This window comes from Pituophis catenifer, unplaced genomic scaffold (assembly GCF_029215685.1).
Source record: "Pituophis catenifer annectens isolate HBS135680 unplaced genomic scaffold, rPitCat1.0.hap2 SCAF_2, whole genome shotgun sequence".
Lineage (NCBI taxonomy): Eukaryota > Metazoa > Chordata > Lepidosauria > Squamata > Colubridae > Pituophis > Pituophis catenifer.
This window is the reverse complement of record NW_027256882.1, coordinates 24,923,382-24,942,419: the sequence shown is the minus strand read 5'-3', so window position 1 is coordinate 24,942,419 and position 19,038 is coordinate 24,923,382. Positions and strand designations below refer to the sequence as shown.

Below are 19,038 nucleotides of genomic sequence, written 5' to 3'. Positions count from 1 at the left end.
GCCCCAAAATAGGCCCTCGTCTTGGCACCAACATTGAAATTTACTGGGCTTCTGCCTCAGCCCAATCCAATGTTTGAGATATTAGAAAATCAGAGAATCAGAATAGTACTGGAAGGGACCTTGAAGGTCTTATAATCCATCCTCCTGCTCAAGCAGAAGACCCTATATCCGTGATGGCGAACCTGTGACATGCGTGCCACAGGTGGCACATGGAGCCATATCAGTGGGCACACGAGCTCAGCTCGCCAGCTGATTTTCGGGCCTTCTGGGCCCACCAGAAATAGGGAAACAGGCTGTTTCCTGCCTCTGGAGGGCCTGAGGAGTGTGGGGAAGGCCCGTTTTTTGCTCTCCCCAGGCTCCAGAGCCTTTCTAGGAGCCCGGGAGGGTGCAAACGGCCCTCCGGTGGCCGGAAATGGCCCATTTGCCAGAAGTTGGCAAACGGACCATTTCTGGCCTCCAGGGGGGTGGGGAAGGCCATTTTCACCCTCCCCGGGCTCTTAGAAAAGCTCTGGAGCCTGGGAAGGGCGAAAAACAGGCCTACCGAGCCCACCGTGCCATCACGTGCCAAAAGCAGGGGGAGCCCTGCGTGCATGCGCAGGGGCGGGGCACATAGAATTATGGGTGTGGGCACATACCTGTGCTCCCGCTGCTTTTGGCACGCGATGGCAAAAAGGTTAGCCATCACTGCCCTATATCATTCCAGACAAGTAACTGTCCAATCTCTTCTTATTAGATGACCGAGTTTGGGAACAGAGTGTCTTGGAGAAAATCTTAAACTATGTAGTCATTAAGAGACACACTGACCTATTGATACATACTATACTTTTCGGAGTATAAGACGCACTTTTTCCCCCCTAAAAGAAGGTGGAAATGTTGCAGTGGTGGGTTCCTCCCGGTTCGGTCGATCTGGTAGCGGTGACAATATGACGTCACCGAACCGGTTCTCCCCCCCGCCCTCCCACCCCTCCACGTTATTCTTACCTTTTATTTGGTCCCACCCCCAATCTATTGCTGCCTCCTGAGTCCCAGCTGATGACTAGAGGGAAAAAAACTGTTTAAACTCTTGCTGCGGGACTTCAAAGGGCCGTCCTACAGCTGATCAGTGTTAAAAGCAAACAAATGAGCCGGGTCGTAAGTGTGAGGACTGGTCGTAAGTGTGAGGATCTTCCAGAAATGGCTCTGACCAGCTAGCCACGCCCACCCAGTCACATGACCTCCAAGCCACACCCACAAAATAAGCCACGCCCACAGAACCGGTAGTAAAAAAATTTATAACCCACCCCTGAAATGTTGGTGCGTCTTATACATCAAATATAGCCATTTTCACCCAAGGCCTAATTGACCAGGCTTAATTTGAAAAACCAGGCCCGTTTTTCACAAAAACGGGATGCGCAGAGGGTTTGGGAGGCCTGCAGAGTGCTCCTGGAGGCCGGGGAGGGCAAAAAATTTTTCTTGTTTTCCTCTTCGAAATCTTAGTGTGTCTTATAGTCCGAAAAATACGGTAATCAATCAATCAGCTCCAGGACCAATTCTTTGTATCGCCAGCATAATATTGTTGAAAATGATCTTGTTCAACCTAACTCTGGATTCTCCACATGGTTTAAAGTACAGGTAAGTCCTTGACTTGCAACCTTTCATTGAGTGACTGGTCATAGTTACAGCGGCACTGAAAAAAAGTGACTTACGACCGTTTTTCCCACTTACAACCATTGCAACATCCAAGTGGTTACGGGATCAAAATTCAGGCACTCGGCAACTGGTTCGAATTTATGACCTTTGCCGTGTCCGTGTGTGTGTGTGTGGGGGGGGTGTGTGTCACATGATCACTTTTTGCAACCTTCTGACAAGCTAAGTTAATGGGGAGGCCAGATTCACTTAAGAACCGTGTTACTAACCTAACAACTGCAGTGATTCATTTAACAACGGTGGTAGGAAAGTTCGTAAAATCGCAAAGATCGCAAAACTCACTTATAACTGTCTTGCTTAGCAACCGAAATTTTCGGCTCAACTGTGGTCGTAAGTTGAGGATTACCTGTATTCTTATATACGAAGTACAAGTTTGGCTACCCATTTTGACCGCCTTCTGGATTACCCAGAGGCTATCACCATAATCTTTATTTTAGTTTAATATGCGGTCAGGAAAATGCTAACACACACAACACACAACTATGCACATGCAGAGAAGCATATGCACGCCCGCCCACACGTTAAGCATGCACAAAAGATGACCACATAGAAGCACGTAGATATAGACCAGTGGTGAAATCCAAATTTTTTTACTACCGGTTCTGTGGGCGTGGCTTGGTGGGCGTGGTATGGCTTGGTAGGCGTGGCTTGGTGGGCGTGGCAGGGGAAGGATACTGCAAAATCCCCATTCCCACCCCACTCTGGGGCCAGCCAGAGGTGATATTTGCCGGTTCTCCAAACTGCTCAAAATTTCCGCTGCCAGTTTGCCAGAATCTGTCAGAACCTGCTGGATTTCACCCCTGATATAGACCTCCAAAAGCTTAGGCATACTACACAAATAGGCAAATTGTGGAAAAACGACACCAAAATAATTAAGACATTATCCAGTCTCCTGAAAAGCTGCCCTATGTCAGAATGCACCACGCTGCAGGTAATCCTCGACTTACAACCGTTTGTTTAGTGACCATTAGAAGTTACAACGGCACTGAAAAAGTGACTTATGACCATTTTTCACACATATGACCTTTGCAGCATCCCCATAGTCATCAAAATTCAGATGCTTGGCTCCTGATTCATATTTATGACGGCTGCAGTGTCCTGGGGTCACACAATCAACTTTTAACAACCTTGTCACAAGCAAAGTCAACGGGGAAGCCAGATTCACTTACTAACTAACTTAACAACCACAACAATTCACTCCACAAAAAAGGTCATAAAATGGGGCAAAACTCACTGAACAACTGTCTTGCTTAGCAACCAAAATTTTGGGCTCATTTGTGATCGTAAGTCGAGGACTACCTGTACCTTAGAACACTTTCGTTATTGCAACTTCTTCTCTTTAAAGAGCTGTTTTGTTCCGATCGCTCTACTGGGCCTTCTGAATGAACTACAGATCAGACTTCCTCAATCTTGGCACCTTCTAAAGGTGAGGATTTTCCTGCAAGTCCCTTGGACTGCAAGGCGATCAAACCGGTCAGTCCTAGAGGAGATCAACCCTGACTGCTCTTTAGAAGGCCAGATCCTGAAGATGAAACTCAAATACTTTGGCCACCTAATGAGAAGGAAGCAGAGGTGGGTTTCAGCAGGTTCTGACCAGTTCTGGAGAACCGGTAGCGGAAATTTTAAGTAGTTTGGAGACCCGATAAATACCACCTCTGACTGGCCCCGCCCAGGGGTGGGTTCTACTTACCTTTACTACCGGTTCGCAACAGGGCCGCGCGCGCATGCGCAGAAGCATTTTAATGATGTCAGGGTCAGTGGGTGGAGCCTCCCTCCGGTTTTACTACCGGTTCTATAGAACTGGTGTGAACCTGGGGCAACCCACCACTGGCCCCGCCCCCATCTATTCTCTGCCTCCCAAGTCCCAGCTGATCGGGAAGAAATGGGGATTTTGCAGTAACCTTCCCCTGGAGTGGGGAGGGAATGGAGATTTTACAGTATCCTTCCCCTGCCACGCCCACCAAGCCACACCCATCCACCCATGCCATGCCCACTAAGCCACTCCCACAGTAAAAAAATTTGAAACCCACCACTGGAAGGGAGGACTCACTGGAGAAGAGCCTAATACTGGGAAAGATTGAGGGCAAAAGAAAAATGGGACGACAGAGAACGAGATGGCTGGATGGAGTCACTGAAGTAGTAGGCATGAGCTTAAATAGACTCCAGAGGACGGTAGAGGACAGGAAGGTCTGGAGGAACATTGTCCATGGAGTCGCGATGGGTCGGACACGACTTCGCAACTAACAACAACAAAATAATTCTCAGTCATGGTTGAGCCATCAGGAGGAGCTCCAAGGTTGGGGGAAGCCATCATCCACCATCAAGTACAATGTTAGAACAGTAGTTTCGTTTCCTTCACACATTTTCTGAACAGAGCTAAGAAACAGAGAATACGTAAGCGTATCGGTGAAGAGAAATTCAAGAAACAAGACTTGAAATAAAAACCAAAACATGAGGGACCTGAAACAGTTATGCTGATTAGTGATGTCCTTCATTTTATTCTCTCTCTATACTCGGTTTTCTATACCCTCCCACCAGTATCTCCAATAATCACCAAATATGCTTAATTCTCATTCAGCTATTTTGGAGGTGAGATTTTCCAACCCCTGGATATCTCCCCTCCAAGAAGATTCCTCTACTTCTTCAGTCATCTTCTCCCAAGCTTAGCTTCTTCCTTCTTCCACATGGCTGGTGCTACCTGAATTGCATGTGGAGATACTCTGAGCCTGAATGTCTATGGAGATTCTCAATCATCCAGGTCACGGTTGTCTCAAAGGTGCTACTAATGACCAACCTTCAAAATCCTAGCGACCAGATGACTGCAAAGAATATAAATCCTCCCGCTCTCCACCATTCAGTCAGAACTGAAGAAGCTTCTTGGATGTGAAGCGAAATGTTTTCAAGGGGAAAAAAAAAGCAAGAAAGTCCAGTTGCCTTTTGAGAAGCACCTTGGAGAGTCTAAGCATAAATGTTGGATATAGGAGACTTGAGGTGGTTCTTTTAAGCTCTCCAAAGACCAATCACTGACCACTGTGATGAACATTATGAAGAGTCCTCCCGGATCTCATAAAACATCTGTCTAGTTCAGTTCTCTGGCCAATGCAGAAAATGTGTCTTTCACATTCCAAGAGCTGTGGTGGCACAGTGATTAGAATGCAGTACTGCAGGCTACTTCTGCTGACTGCCGGCTGCCAGCAGTTCGATCCTGACCAGCTCAAGGTTGACTCAGCCTTTCATTCTTCCGAGGTGGGTAAAATGAGGACCCAGATTGTTGGGAGCCTTAGGCTGACTCTGTAAACCGCTTAGAGAGGGCTGTAAAACACTGTGAAGGGGTATATAAGTCTAAGTGCTATTGCTATCCTGGATCTCTTTATGGTTGTACTTCTGACTTCTGCATGAGTTTTCACACATGCACTGGAGGCAAAACCAAAAAAACGTATCTATTTTTTTCCTTCTTTATGGATTCCCTGATGTCTAATAAGGGTGGATTTGTGGCTAAACCCCTTTCCACATTGGGAGCATATGTAAGGTTTCTCTTCCGTGTGATTCCTCTGGTGTCTAACAAGGTGATGACTGTAAACAAAGCCTTTCCCACATTCTGAGCACTTAAAGGGTTTCTCTCCGGTGTGGATTCTCTCGTGAGTCTTCAGCTGCGACGGCCTGTTGAAGCTTTTCCCACATTCCAAACATTTATAGGGTTCCTCGCCCTTGTGGGTTCGCTCGTGATTATGAAGACTTGACGTCTGGTTGAAGCTCTTGCCACACTCGGAACATTTGTACGGTTTCTCTCCCGTGTGGATTCTCACGTGGACAACCAGGTTGGATTTGAGGCAGAAGCTTTTCCCGCAATCGGAGCATTTAAACGGTTTCTCTCCGGTGTGGATTCTTTCGTGTCTCCCAAGGCTCGCTTTCTCTCCGAAACCTTTCCCGCAGTCTGAGCATTTATAGGGTTTCTCCTCCATTGGCATTTTCCCTTCTGGAAGGTGAGTCTGGTGATGCTTCATAAAGTAAGAGATTTGCCGGAAGCTTTTGCCACAGTCTGGACACTTATACGGCTTCTCTCCGGTGTGAGTCCTCTCGTGTTCTTTCAGATTTCCGGCCTGGCTGAACCTTTTTCCACAGTCACAACATTTGTACGGTTTCTCTCCCGTGTGAGTCCTTTGATGGGCAATGAGGTTAGAGCTCGTGCTGAAAGATTTCTCACAGCCTGAACATTTATACGGCTTCTCACCCGTGTGAAACCGGTAATGCGTGGCTAGCTCAGAATTCTTTCGGAAACTCCTCCCGCAATCCAAGCAAGCATACGGTCTTTCCCCCGTGTGGGTTTTCTCATGTTCTCTCAGGGACCCAGATCGGCTGAATCTTTTCCCACAGTCCGGACATTTGTACGGTTTCTCTCCCGTGTGGGTTCTCACGTGCAAAACAAGGCTTCCTTTGTGGCTGAAGTTTTTCCCACAATCGGGGCACACGAACGGTTTTTCCCCGGTGTGGATTCTCGCGTGGGCGATCAGGTTGCCTTTTTGGTCAAAGCTCTTGCCGCAATCCAAACACTTGTAGGGTTTCTCCCCAGTGTGGATCCTGTGGTGTCTAATCAATTTAAAGTGAGCGTTGAAGGACTTCTTACAGTACAAGCACTGGTAGACGGCCTGCTCGTCTTGAACTGCGCTGTAGAGTGACCTCTTCTCCTGCTCACGTTCGCGGAGTCCCTCCTGCCCAGGAATTTCATTGCCCCAGGAAGAAATGCAGTTAATCTTTCTTTCCAGAGTTTTCTCATGATGCCTCCAGAGTTCTTGGGCATCTTTCACAGGTTCTCTGTGCACGACACTGCTGCACAGATTTTCTTCGGCTGCTCCTTTCTCTTCCTCAGGTTTCCACTGATGGTCCTCATCTTTTACCTCAGACACGTAACTTCTGCCTGAAAGAATAAGCAGAGATTTTTTTAAAAAAATACAGATAGTCCTCAATTTACAACAGCAATTGGGACTGGAACGACTTATGACCTTTTTTTCACTCTTACGACCACTGCAGCGTCCCCATGGTCATGTGATCAAAATTCGGGCCCTTGGCAACTGGCACATATTTATGACGGTTGCCCTGTCCTGGGGCCATGTGATCGCGGTTTGTAACCTTCCCAGCTGGCCTCCGACAAGCAAAGTCAATGGGGAGGTTGGATTCAGTTAACGACCGTGGGATTCACTTAACAGCTGTAGTAGTTCACTTAACAATTGTGTCAAAAAGGGTCGTAAAACATGGCAAAACTCACAACAATTACCTTGCTTAGCAATTGCGGTCGTAGGTCGAGGACTACCTGTACTCCATATCTATGTTGACATAGATGTCTTAGCATTACGAAGAACCAGACAATGGATGTGGTTGCTCAACCAGCTGCAAATGCCTCTGGCAGTTCGATTCATTATCTCAAACAGTTCCATTTTATCAAGGAAATGGTTACAGCCAACTTCATCAAATACGGTACAGAAATCTAAGTATACCCTATCTGCCATATTTATTCATTTATTCAATCAATCAGTCTCTTAGGAAATGGTTATTGCCTAATTGGTTGGCCAGGAAATATATAAGCCAACATTGCATGTTTATCTTATGTGAATGTATTATGTAGCTTTAAGAACTGTGCTGAGTCATTCTGCATCCTGATTGGCTGAGCTCTGTAGCCAATGTATTTAAGGAGAGCTAAATTATGGTTAGTGTGGACACTACACCATTTTACCTGCTGCTATACTGTAACTCTTTTTGATCTCTCTATGGTCAATTGTTTGATCATGGTTATTTATTTACTGCTTTCTGATATTTATTGAACTGTCTTTATATTGTTCCTGATTGTTCCTTGTATTTTTCTACAAACTGGTGAGAAGATTTTATATCCCTGGATTGAGTTTATATTGCACTTTATATGGCTAAGACTTGGATTGTTAAAGGACTATGATTTTGCTTTTCCCTTAAAGTAAAATACTATAAAACCCAGTTTGTCTGTATGTTATTCACAATTACTCTCAAACCGTTTCCGTGCGTAAAATTCTAACGGTACTCTGCTTTATAAGCCACAACTTCGGGTGTAACTCAAAAATATCCTTAATACAATCAATTAATCAATCCATTAATCAATCAGAATAGAGCTTAAGGGACCTTGGAGGTCTTCTAGTCCAACCCCCTGCTCAAGCAGGATGTCAGCACTTCAAGCTGCATTTACTCTAGTGCTGACATAAGGAGAAGCGGAGGCGTCTGGAAAGGGACGGTTGACTTTTCACCTACTTATTTTCCCTGGAGATAATATCTCCTAGGAGACGGGATGGGAGGGGGAAAATTCCTTTGAGCTGGAGCAGTAGATTAGGGGTAGAGTGATTTGGAAGATGGCCAATGAGTGCAGAGGAGTGGGGAAAAGAAAGGGAGGGTTTTGGGTCAGGAAGTCAGTGTTGGCTGCAATGGAGTCGGAGTTAGAATGTCGTGCTTAATAAATGGGAGTTTTTCATCAAAGACTTTGTATGAAATACAATTTATTTGAGACGACCTCGAAACCTGACACAGGAGACCCTATACCATTTCAGACAGGTGGCTGTCCAGTCTCTTATTAAAATCCTCCAGTGATGAAGCACCCACAACTTCTGAAGGCAAAGCTGTTCCACTGGTTAATTGTCCTCACTGTTAGGAAGTTTCTCCTTAGTTCTAGGTTGCTTCGTTCGATTAGTTTCCATCCATTACTTCTTGCCCTGCCTTCGGGTGCTTTGGAAAATAGGTTGACCCCCTCTTCTTTGTGGCAGCCCCTCAAACACTGGAACACTGCTATCATGTCAACCCTAGTCCTTCTTTTCTCTAGACTAGCCCTACCCAGTTCCTGCAACTGTTTGCACACTTTTAGTTTCCAGGCCTTTAATCATCGTAGTTGCTCTTCTCTGCATTCCCTTGGTCTATTCATCTAAACACTTCGTTGCATGATGATGATGTGGTTATTTTTATTACCAGTCAGGGAATCATTTCCAAAAATATAAGGCCACCCAGAGTCATGTATTTGAGATGGATGGCCATATAAATTAAATTAATAAACACACAGACAGACAATGAGAGAAAATTACTTGCTTGTCTAACTTAAGATCATCTATGGAATTTTTCTCACCTTCGCTATCTTTTGCCTGGTCGAAAGGGATGGCTTCCTCTTCCTTTTTAACTCTAACTGGGTCAGAAAGAAGGGCGCTGGCCTGCAACTTCTGCAGATCTTCCTTTTGACTCATCCTGGACATCGAAACATCTTCATGGAAAAAATTTTTTGAAAAGGGGTCACCAGTTTTTCATCCAGCCTGTTCTCATCTTCTTTGGGAAGACGGTATTCCACACATGGCTTCCTAATCAACGAGAGGCAACATTTCTAATCAATGTGAGGCAAAATTAGAGAAGCATCGCCCTAAACTTTGCCCCCAACTTTGCCGACAACAATGCCGGTCAACCTCACCAAAAGGCAACATCAGGAATAACGATACTGTTGGAATAATGGGAGTTATAATCCAACAAAATTGCAAGAGGGGCAGTTAGCTGAGATTGATGGAAGCACAACTTTATTTCATCCACCATATTGTCTGGGAATTCTGGAAGTTGGGGTTCCTCAAATATCTGGAGATAGCAGGTTAAAAAAGGCTACATTTCAGCTGAGTTTCACTTTTTTCTCTCTTGGGTTCAGTGCTTCTGAAACGAGCAATCATGGGATAATCAATACCGACATCCTGTATTTTATTTATTTTTCACATTTTTGAATCGCTCGTCTCCTTCAAAACTCTTCTCTTCCAGGTTATTGAATTTATGAGGACTCCAAACCTAGAGGGACTACAACTCCCATCACCCCCATGGCCAAATGTGTCTCGATCTTAGGCTCTCTCTCACTCTCCGTGACCCACGCTTGCTCTTCCCAGCCGCTTCTCCCCTCCATCTTCTCTCTCTTTCCCTCCCGCGGGCTCCACCTTTCCCTTTGTTTTGCGCAAAGGCGAAGAAGCTCGGCTCACCTTCCTCTCTGCCAGGCAGCTTGGCCACGCCCCCTTCCCCCCCTCCCTCGGAAAAGCCGCCACCTTCTTTCGATTCCGCCGGTTCCGCTTCAAATGACGGTGGCTCTCTAGGAATGCACGCTCGGTGAGTTTAACCCTTAAGGGTTGATGATTATATTATATAACGGGGGTCTCTCCAATCTTGGCCACTTTTAAGACTTGTGGACTTCAACTCCCAGAATTCCTCAGCCAGCTTTGCAGGCAGAGGAATTCTGGGAGTTGAAGTCCACAAGTCTTAAAGTGGCCAAGGTTCGAAGCAACCTGGTCTAACCCAAATATGGGAAGGAGAATACGGTTTCCTTTTCGCCTTTCAGCCCAATCCAGGAGCCTTCAGGCAGTCGCTTTCTCGACAAACTATTTTGTGTTAAATTTATATTTACTGACAAATATCCCAGAGGCTAGCTGATGAGTGTTAAATAGCTTGAAATTTATTTATTTATTTATTTATTTATTTATTTATTTATTCATTCATTCATTCATTCATTCATTCATTCATTCATTCAGATTTCTATACCGCCCTTCTTTCGGACTCAGCGTGGTGAACAGCCAAGATAAAAAACATTCGTACACAAAAGTTAAAATAGATCTATTCTAGTCTCCCTTTATTTCTTTGTCAGTAAATATACTGTATATAGAGAGATATAGAGATATAGAGATATAGAGATATATCTCCATATATAGAGATATATATTAGATATAGATATATGTGTAAGAAGAAATATCCTTCTGGGTCCAGCTCCAAGTGGGGAAAAAGACACTGGAAACATGGAGGCTGCTAAGAAAGATGCTTTAATGGTGGACAGGATCACATGGTTTGAGTTCCTGAACAGAAAAGTGGGGAGATGCTGCGAGTCCCTGGGTTTTATGCTCTCGCTGGCTTTGAACTTCCTGGGGCCCAGAAAGAGTATCCTGATTGGTTGTCAGACTCCCAGGGGGTGGGGGTCTTAGCTGGCCTTGCTGGCTGATGTAATCTTCCCAGGTGCCATGTGGTGAGTTTCTATTGCTAGATGGGTCCTATTGTGTTGCAGATAGATAGATAGATAGATAATTTTCTTTTTATACTGCCCTTCTCCCGAAGGACTCGGGGCGGTGCACAGCCAAGTAAAAAACACAACACAAATCCCAATTAAATTTAAAAATTATTAAAATTATTACATTTACGGCCAATTCGTTAAAAACCCCAAAATTTAAAACTCCGAATTTAAAACTCCTTTACAAAGATAGCGCTGCCTGTCAGAACAGCAGGGTCTTGAGAGCACAGCGAAAAACTCGGAGGTCAGAGATTGTGCGTATTTCCGGGGGCAGTTCGTTCCAAAGGGCAGGAGCTCCCACAGAGAAGGCTCTCCCCCTGGGTGTCGCCAGCCGACATAGTTTGGCCGACAGCACCCTGAGGAGTCCCTCTCTGTGGGAGCGAACTGGTTGGTGGGAGGCTATCGGTGGCAGAAGGCTGATTATGGTCCATTGACAAAGATGGGAGGGAATTGAGTTTCTGCCTCTGGCCCATTGACAAAGGCCCATGGGGGGGGGGCAAGAAGGTGGGAGCTGCTTCGTCTTTAAAACATGCTTCTCCATTTCTCATACAGGGAAACATAATATTCTGCCTTTTTAATATTTCCTAAAATATTTCATTCTTCTAGGAAAGGTGTGGGTGCTAACTTCCTACATATGGATACACACACACATGGATGGAGATAGATAGATAGATAGATAGATAGATAGATAGATAGATAGATAGATAGATAATTTGTTTGAACCCTGCTTGGCCTTATTGCCATGCGCTCAAAATAAGTTGGACAACACCCCACCACCCTTCTTCTTCAACCAAAATGGCCTTTTCCAGGTTGTTGAGAGAGAGAGAGAGAGAGAGAGAGATTAAAAAAAAGGGATTTTAAAGGAGAGGAAAACAGGTTTGTGCTTGCTGTAATCCAATCCCCTTTGCTAGATAAAACAGGCAGAGGGAGTTCCCTAATCTATGACAAGGGAGGGGCTGGCAGCCTGCAAGCCCTTTCAGGGGATTCCCTTCTTCTCTGCCCAACCCACCTCTTCCCCTTTTGCAAAATTCAAAACACCCAAGTGTATACAAACACACCCACGCACATGGAGGTGGGAGGGGACTGCCTTGGCTCGCCTTATCAGTACACCTCTTTCTAATGATCCTCACCTTATTGCCAGGTGATAAAAGAAACCCCTTCCTTTGATCTGTGGCCTTTGATCTTTTGTTGCCAGATTACAGTTTACAACCAGGTGTTTAAATGGAGCCTCTAGCTGCTGCATCATCATCATCATCAAGACTGAGGGCAGGAAATAGGGCTTCTGGAAGTCATCTTGAGCCTAGAAGTAACTCAGCCCCACAAGAAGGACCCATTCATTTAATTTAATTTAATTTCATTTCATTTTATTTAATTTGTATACCGCCCTACTCCCGAAGGACTCAGGGCGGTGAACAGGCACAGAATAAAACACGTAAAATACAAAAATTAAGAGCAGAAATAAAATCGAATTAAATCAATTTAGCCCAAGACAAATTTAAAACCCCAGGTTAAGAACAAATTAAAATTTACAATAAAATTTACAATACAAAAGAATGGGAAAGGTTAGGCCAGGCCCGCCTGGTGAAATAAAAAGGTCTTAAGAGCGTGGCGGAAGGTGCGCAGATCCGGGATCCTCCGTATCTCTGGGGGGAGGTTGTTCCAGATAGTAGGTGCCGCCACAGAGAAGGCTCTCCCCCTGGGGGCCGCCAGCCGACATTGTTTGGCCGACGGCACCCGGAGGAGTCCCTCTCTGTGAGAGCGAACCGGCCGGTGGGAGGCCATTTGCGGCAGCAGGCGGTCCCGTAAATAACCAGGCTGGATTACCAGTGGTAGGTCTTGCTAAAGGAGATAAGAGTCCATTTTCTCAGATAGAAAGGAGCCAACCCAAACAGAGCTCAGGGAGAACCCCAAGGCCTTCCTGGCCTCCTTCGAGCAAGTTGCCAAAGCCTTCGGGTGACCTAAGGGAGAGTGGGCAGCCCAGCTCCTGCCAGTTCTTTGTGGAGAAGCCCAGATTATTCTGTCTGCCCTGGAAGCTGGAAACCTAGAGGATTATGGAAGGATCAAGGCTGCCATCCTACAAGGAGAAGCTCAGCGAGTAGAAGCTCAGTGCCTGCAGTTCCGTCATTTTCACTACCAGGGGATTGAAGACCCTCAGAGGGTTTACAGAAGTCTCCGGGAGCTTTGCTATCGGTGGCTGAAGCCAGAGAGACACACCAAGGAGGAGATCCTGGAGTTGTTGGTCCTGGAGCGGTTCCTGGCCATCTTTCCAGCAGAAGTCAAAACCTGGGTGTCAGCGAAGAACCTCCAGCAGGGCATTCAAACGATGGCCTTGACCGAGGAGTTCCTGAGAAGCTACCAAGAGGCTACAGCAGGGGATCAGATGAATTTCAACCTTAGTGGGATGTCTACTTTTGGAGATTTGGGGTGGGTTGGCGGGTGGGGAGAAAGAGACCAGCTGACCAGTAGGGATAATTTTTCTAAGTTAGAATCCCAGATTTAGAAAGGAGCATCATGGTAGCCACTAAGATCAGTTCAGGAATCGAGATTTAAGCATTCTTGACAGGCAGCTGCCTAACCTCGATTCAAAGCCAACGGGAGGCCACTATTGACCTCTTTGGATACCAGCCAGTCTGTGAGAACAGCCAGCAACATCCATATTGCTTGGCAGGCAGATAGGTGTTCTGCCCCAGCTACGGACCCCAAAGAACGCAGCACACACAAACTCTATACAAAGCTTATTTTACTCAAATAACTCAGTCTTTATCAACCAAAGGCTGTTAATAAACTGTCTTAACAGCCTACAAGAATTCTGAGATAAGGTAATCACAGTCTTACTAGAGTTGACAGAAAGCTCAGAAGCAATTTTGCAGAGAATCCAGACGCGAAGGAGAGTGAACTAAAGTTGTTCCCTACAACTTGCTGCAATCGGCGTTCCTCCTTAAATAGGCTAAGGGAGTGGTGGTATTTGCCGGTTCTCCAAACTACTCAAAATTTCTGTTACCGGTTCTCCAGAACCTGTCAGAACCTGCTGGATTTCACCCCTGATTTAGAGTGATCATCATAGATTGGATTGAGTTCTTCCCTATCCAAGGTTGAATTAAATTAACATTGCCATCACTTGCATAAAGGAAAGGAAGAAATCATCGGGGGCAATAATTTAAAAAAAACAACAAAATCTTATTTATTTATTACATTTATATGCTGCCCATCTCACTATCCAAATTGACTCTTAGTTGCTCTGAGAAATCATAGTCCCGTCAAAAGGGAAAGAATTCAGGAAGAGCAATAAATTCCTCAAGGAGAACAAAAGAGAGTACCAAGAGCCTTGGTACTACAGTGGTTTAAAGCACCCTGTTATTAACACAGCTACCTGCAATTTACTGCTGGTTCGAATCTCTCCAAGGCTCAAGGTTGACTCAGCCTTCCATCCTTTCTAAGGTAGGTTAAATGAGGACCCAGTTTGTGGGGGCAATAAGCTGACTTTGTATAAAAATATACAAAAGTATGAAGGCTATTGCTGAGCACATTGTAAGCCGCCCTGAGTCTCCGGAGAAGGGCGGCATATAAATCAAATTTAAAAAAAAAAAAAAAAAAACATAATCTTTTTTTCTGTTCTTTTCTTACGTTTCCAAAATGGGGTTGTCCTTCCTGAACCAGGCATCACCTCCACTCAGGAGCCGCAGCAAGAAGAAGCAACCCAGTTCGTCGAGAGCTGTAAGGTCAAAGAAACAATTCCAGGTTAGAGATCCGAAATTCTCTGTACCAGGGGTACTATTCAGCAGGTTCTGACAGGTTCTGTAGAACCGGCAGCAGAAATTTTGAGTATTTCAGAGAACCAGCAAATATCACTTCTGGCTGGCCCTAGAGTGGGGTGGGAATGGGGATTTTGCAATATCCTTCCCCCAGGAGTGGGGAGGGAATGGGGATTTTGCAGTATCCTTCCCCTGCCACGCCCACCAAGCCACGCCCACAGAACTGGTAGTGAAAAAAAACTGAATTCCACCACTGCTCTGTACCCTTCCCTGGTCCCTTCCCATTGACAAAGTCTCCTGTTCAGGTGCTGAATGCCTGAATTTTTTGGAAGGAGCAAATGTACCTTCCAGTCAGAGGTGGGTTTCAGCAGGTTCTGACCAGTTCTGGAGAAAGCGGAAATTTTGAGTAGTTCGGAGAACCGGTCAATACCATCTCTGACTGGTCCTGCCCCCATCTATTCTCTGCCTCCTGAGTCCCAGCTGATCGGGAGGAAATGGGGATTTTGCAGTAACCTTCCCCTGGATTGGGGAGGGAATGGAGATTTTACAGTATCCTTCCCCTGCCATGCCCACCAAGCCGCACCCACAGAACCAGTAGTAAAATTTTTTGAAACCCACCACTGCTTCCAGCTGCAATAATTTAATCCCAAATTTAAAATCAATCCAGTTCACTGTAGTCATTATCTTTTGCATCTGGTTGTGCTTTTTCAAAAAGAGCCTTGGTGGCGCAGCAGACTAAAGTGCTGTTAAATAGCACCAGCTGCCTGCAATTATTGCAAGTTCGAATCTCACCAGTTCTCAAGGTTGACTCAGCCTTCCATCCTTTCGAGGTAGGTAAAATGAGGACCCGGATTGTGGGGGCAATAAGCTGACTTTGTACAAAAAAGAACATCGCTTGGGGGCCCCCGAAAGCCCTACTAAGCAGGTATATACAAAAGTATGAAGGCTATTGCTTAATGCATTGTAAGCCGCCCTGAGTCTCCGGAGAAGGGCAGCATATAAATCGAACCAATAAATAAATAAATAAATAAAATTGGGGGGGCAGTGGGGGAAAACGAGGACAGAAATGTAAAATGAATTGCAGCATTTAAAAAGATGACGCAAAGGACCTTCCTTTTCCTTTTTAACAAAAGTCGTTAAAATAAGTGTTATTTACTTATTTATCTATACGGGTAGTCCTCGATTTATGACCACAATTGAGCCCAAAATGTATGTTGCTAAGCGAGACATAGAAGGGTCCTCTCACTCACACACATTCACAGGGACACACACATTTCCCTCACTTTTCTGGGCTTTAAAGTTAATGTACGCCGATTATAGTGTAACCTGCAAAGCGACAATAAAGCCCATAAATCCCTATTATGACCGGTGTCATTTCAGCGGTCCCAAGTCGAATTTTGCAGTAGCCGCTTTTCCTCTTTTTTTTGTCCCTTCCGCCTTTCCGTAGCCGAGCCCTGACGAAACTACATTTCCCGGCATGCTCGGGGCGAAAGGAAGTGATGCGTCACAGAGCGAGAGGAGAGAGAAAGGCCGGTGCGCGCCCTATGGACGTCGCCTGCTGAATTGGATGCGCCCACTGCAAGAAGAGAGGCGACTGGGTTCCGAGGCTCCGTGGGGCGACCAGCCCGGGGAGCGCTTTCCTCTTTGCCGCCGCCGTCGGGTGCAACCTTGAAGGAAAACTAAGGTGAGAACGGGCTTTTAACCACCGCCCCGGTCCTTGCGGGGGCGGCGAGGCCGGGAAGGTATCCATCTTCCTCCTCCTCCCCCCCCCGCCCCTCCCGGCGGGGTCTTTCCCGCCCTTGGAAGAGTCGCGCCTGTGCTTTTTTTTTTTTAATAGTAAGCATTATTGTTTTGGTTTTCGCCGCCGCCGCCGCCGTTTTTCCCCCCAAGGCCTGGACATCCTTTCCCTCGGCCGGGAAAAAGGCGTCTTTCCAGCCATTTTGAAGGGGGGGCGCCAAAACGTGCTTTTTTTTTTTTTCTTTTTCTTTTTCTTTAGGCCGCCTCGTTTCCTTAGAGGGAGGCTGAGCTTCCATCTTTCCCTTCGGAAGGGGATTCATTTCTTCCCACCCGCCCGGCTTGGTTTTCTTGCTGGTTTCTACCTTGGGCCACATGATTTAAACATGGATTAGAGGCGGCTTTGGGTGGCAGAAGGTGCCCTATACGCGGCTTTGTATTTCTCCATAGCAGGGCGAGTCCTCGACTTACGACCAACGTCCATTCGCCAACGGTTCCCTGGCTTAAGCGAGACGTTGGTTGAGGGAAATTTTGCCCCCGTTGGACCGTTTTTCTCGCCGCGGTTGTTCAGCGAATCACCACGGTGGTTAAATTGGCAACCCGGTGGTTAAATGAATCGGGTTTCCCACCCCCAACCCGGACTTTCGCTTCGCGGAAGGTCGGCAAAGGGGACCACGTGACCCTGCAAAACGGTCGTAAATCGGAGTCGGTGGTCAAGCATCCGAATGGAAATCGCGGAAATACTGTCGAAAGGGTCGTTAGAGAGTGAAAAACGGGCATAACTCGCTTTTTTTTTTTTTCAGGGCCGTTGTCACTTGGAACGGTCACTAAGCGAAGTGTTTTGTAAGTTGAGGACCGCCTGTAGAAAATGGGGATTTATGTCCTGTGTATAGGTAGTCCTCGATTTAGTACAAGTAATCCTGTACTCAATTCATTTAGTGACGATCCAAGTCACAACGGCACTAAAAAAAGGCACAAGCGGTTTTCACACTTAACGACCGTTACGGCATTCCCACGGTCATGTGATCCAAATTCAAATCCTTGCCAACTGATTCACATTTACGACGGTGGCGGTATTCCCGGGGTCGTGTGATCCCCTTTCGCCACCTCCTGACAAGCAAAAGTCAATGGGGAAGCCAGATTCATTTAACAAGCGTGCTGCTTGATTTAACGATGGCAGTGATTCACTTAACAACGGTGGCAAGAAAGCAATCGTACAGTGGAGCAAAACGCACTTTAACAAATGGGTCCATTAGCAACAGAAATTTTGGGCTCAATTGTGGTCGTTAGTCAAGGACTAGCTGTATTTCTCAAAGCGTGCACTTAAGATTGCTGGAAGTAGAAATAAAATTATTATTATTATTATTATTAAGTCCTCAAGACCCTCTCTGGGTCCCATAAAATCGGTTTATGTTGAAAAATATTACAGTATTAAAATCCTATCTGACAAGCGTAGTGACAGTTGAATGCATCAGTTTTAATTTTTTAATATGGTAAATATCGGACAAGGTAACCCGTACAAACCAAAGGCGTTTTGGGGGCGGGGGTCCTTGATAGTTTTTAAAAGCAGGAAAGAGCAAAAAGTTTAAAAGTGAATTCTTAAAAATATTTATAAACTCCCATTGAGGAATCGGTTGGACCAGCCAATTGGTCAAGGCTGACTGCATTGTTGATGTATTTATTTTGTTTTTATTGATTGATTGATTGATTGATTGATTGAATTTCTATACCGCCCTTCTCCCGAAGGACTCAGGGCAGTGAACAGATTAAGATTTCATATACATATAATAATATATATATATATATATTTATAAACAGTAAATAATAAATTGAGTCAACTTGGTGTTTAATAATTTAATAAGAATGTGAAAGATAGTTGTATTTTATTTATCCAATTTATCCCAAAGGCGCTTCTTTCAAAAGGCAACTGGACTTTTGTTTTTTCCTTGAGGATGTTTTAAGGCTGAGTTCTGACTTATATTTTATATAGGGAGAGAATTTCAAACTTTTGAACAAATGTCTTAACTGAACTGTAAAGCCGGGGTCAGAGTTTTCACCCTCTGTCAAACTGCTTGTGAATGAAATAGGCGTGGATTTAGACAAAGCAGCATATTGTTCATTGCCCAGTCAGCCAGATGTTTAGTCTGGTGTTGCCATTTTTATCCCGCTATTGAGTCCTTCCCAAGGTCTTGAGATAAATTGATGCTGATGTTTGATGGTGTTAAAAGTACCTCCATAAGAGTCTGTAGAGATTTCTCAGTCATCCAGGTCATGGTTGTCCCAAAGGTGTTTTTTCAAGAGGCAACTGGATTTTTTTCCTTTAAAGATGTTTCGCTTCTCATCCAAGAAGCTTTTTCAGCTCTGACTGGCTGGTGGGGGAATGGAAGTTTTTATACTCCTTGCAGACAGCTGGTGATTTGCATCCTTTTAGAAGGTCCTTGAGTTGTGGGCACTTGGAGGTTTATCTGTGTTCTCAGCAGGGTGGATTTGATTTAAATCGAGTTGATTTAAATCACAATTTAAATCATGATTTAAATCACTAGTAAAAAGGCTTGATTTAAATCAACTCGATTTAAATCATAATTTTTAAAGAGCAACTGTCATCTCTGCTCCTCCTTTGACCCACTGTTGACTCACCGATAGTCCCAGTGTTGCAGAATATACAGCCTCCTGCTACATAACTAAGCTCCATTTCATGCTGAATAAACTAAATGATTTATGTATCTTAAATAGAAAGCTATCTTACGATAGATTTTTACCCCAAAAGTTTTTTATTAAAATAAATTTGAT

The 19,038-nt window shown here is 45.2% G+C and overlaps 2 protein-coding genes across 3 annotated transcripts in view; one reads left to right on the top strand and one right to left on the bottom strand.

Annotated features, from left to right (window-relative positions):
- Positions 1-4,103: 4,103 nt before the first annotated feature.
- On the bottom strand, positions 4,104-8,983 carry LOC139311867 (zinc finger and SCAN domain-containing protein 2-like). The gene is made up of 2 exons (XM_070936392.1): positions 8,816-8,983; positions 4,104-6,601 (listed from the first exon to the last, which is right to left on the bottom strand). Exons 1-2 carry the CDS (start codon positions 8,937-8,939, stop codon positions 5,127-5,129), a joined length of 1,599 nt encoding a protein of 532 aa, XP_070792493.1. The 5' UTR covers positions 8,940-8,983; the 3' UTR covers positions 4,104-5,126.
- A 7,082-nt stretch (positions 8,984-16,065) lies between these two features.
- Positions 16,066-19,038, top strand: part of LOC139311825 (zinc finger protein with KRAB and SCAN domains 7-like) — a 51,383-nt gene continuing 48,410 nt past the window's right edge. For both annotated transcript variants that reach the window (XM_070936346.1, XM_070936347.1), the window contains exon 1: positions 16,066-16,198. The gene's annotated coding sequence lies outside the window, so the exon portion shown is untranslated. The remainder of the gene's footprint in view (positions 16,199-19,038) is intronic.

Excerpts from the sequence above, each read along its gene's own strand:
- LOC139311867 (XM_070936392.1), bottom strand. The coding sequence starts at position 8,939 with ATGTCCAGGATGAGTCAAAAGGAAGATCTGCAGAAGTTGCAGGCCAGC. Across the intron at positions 6,602-8,815 it reads CCAGGCAAAAGATAGCGAAG|GCAGAAGTTACGTGTCTGAG; the intron begins GTGAGAAAAATT and ends TTATTCTTTCAG.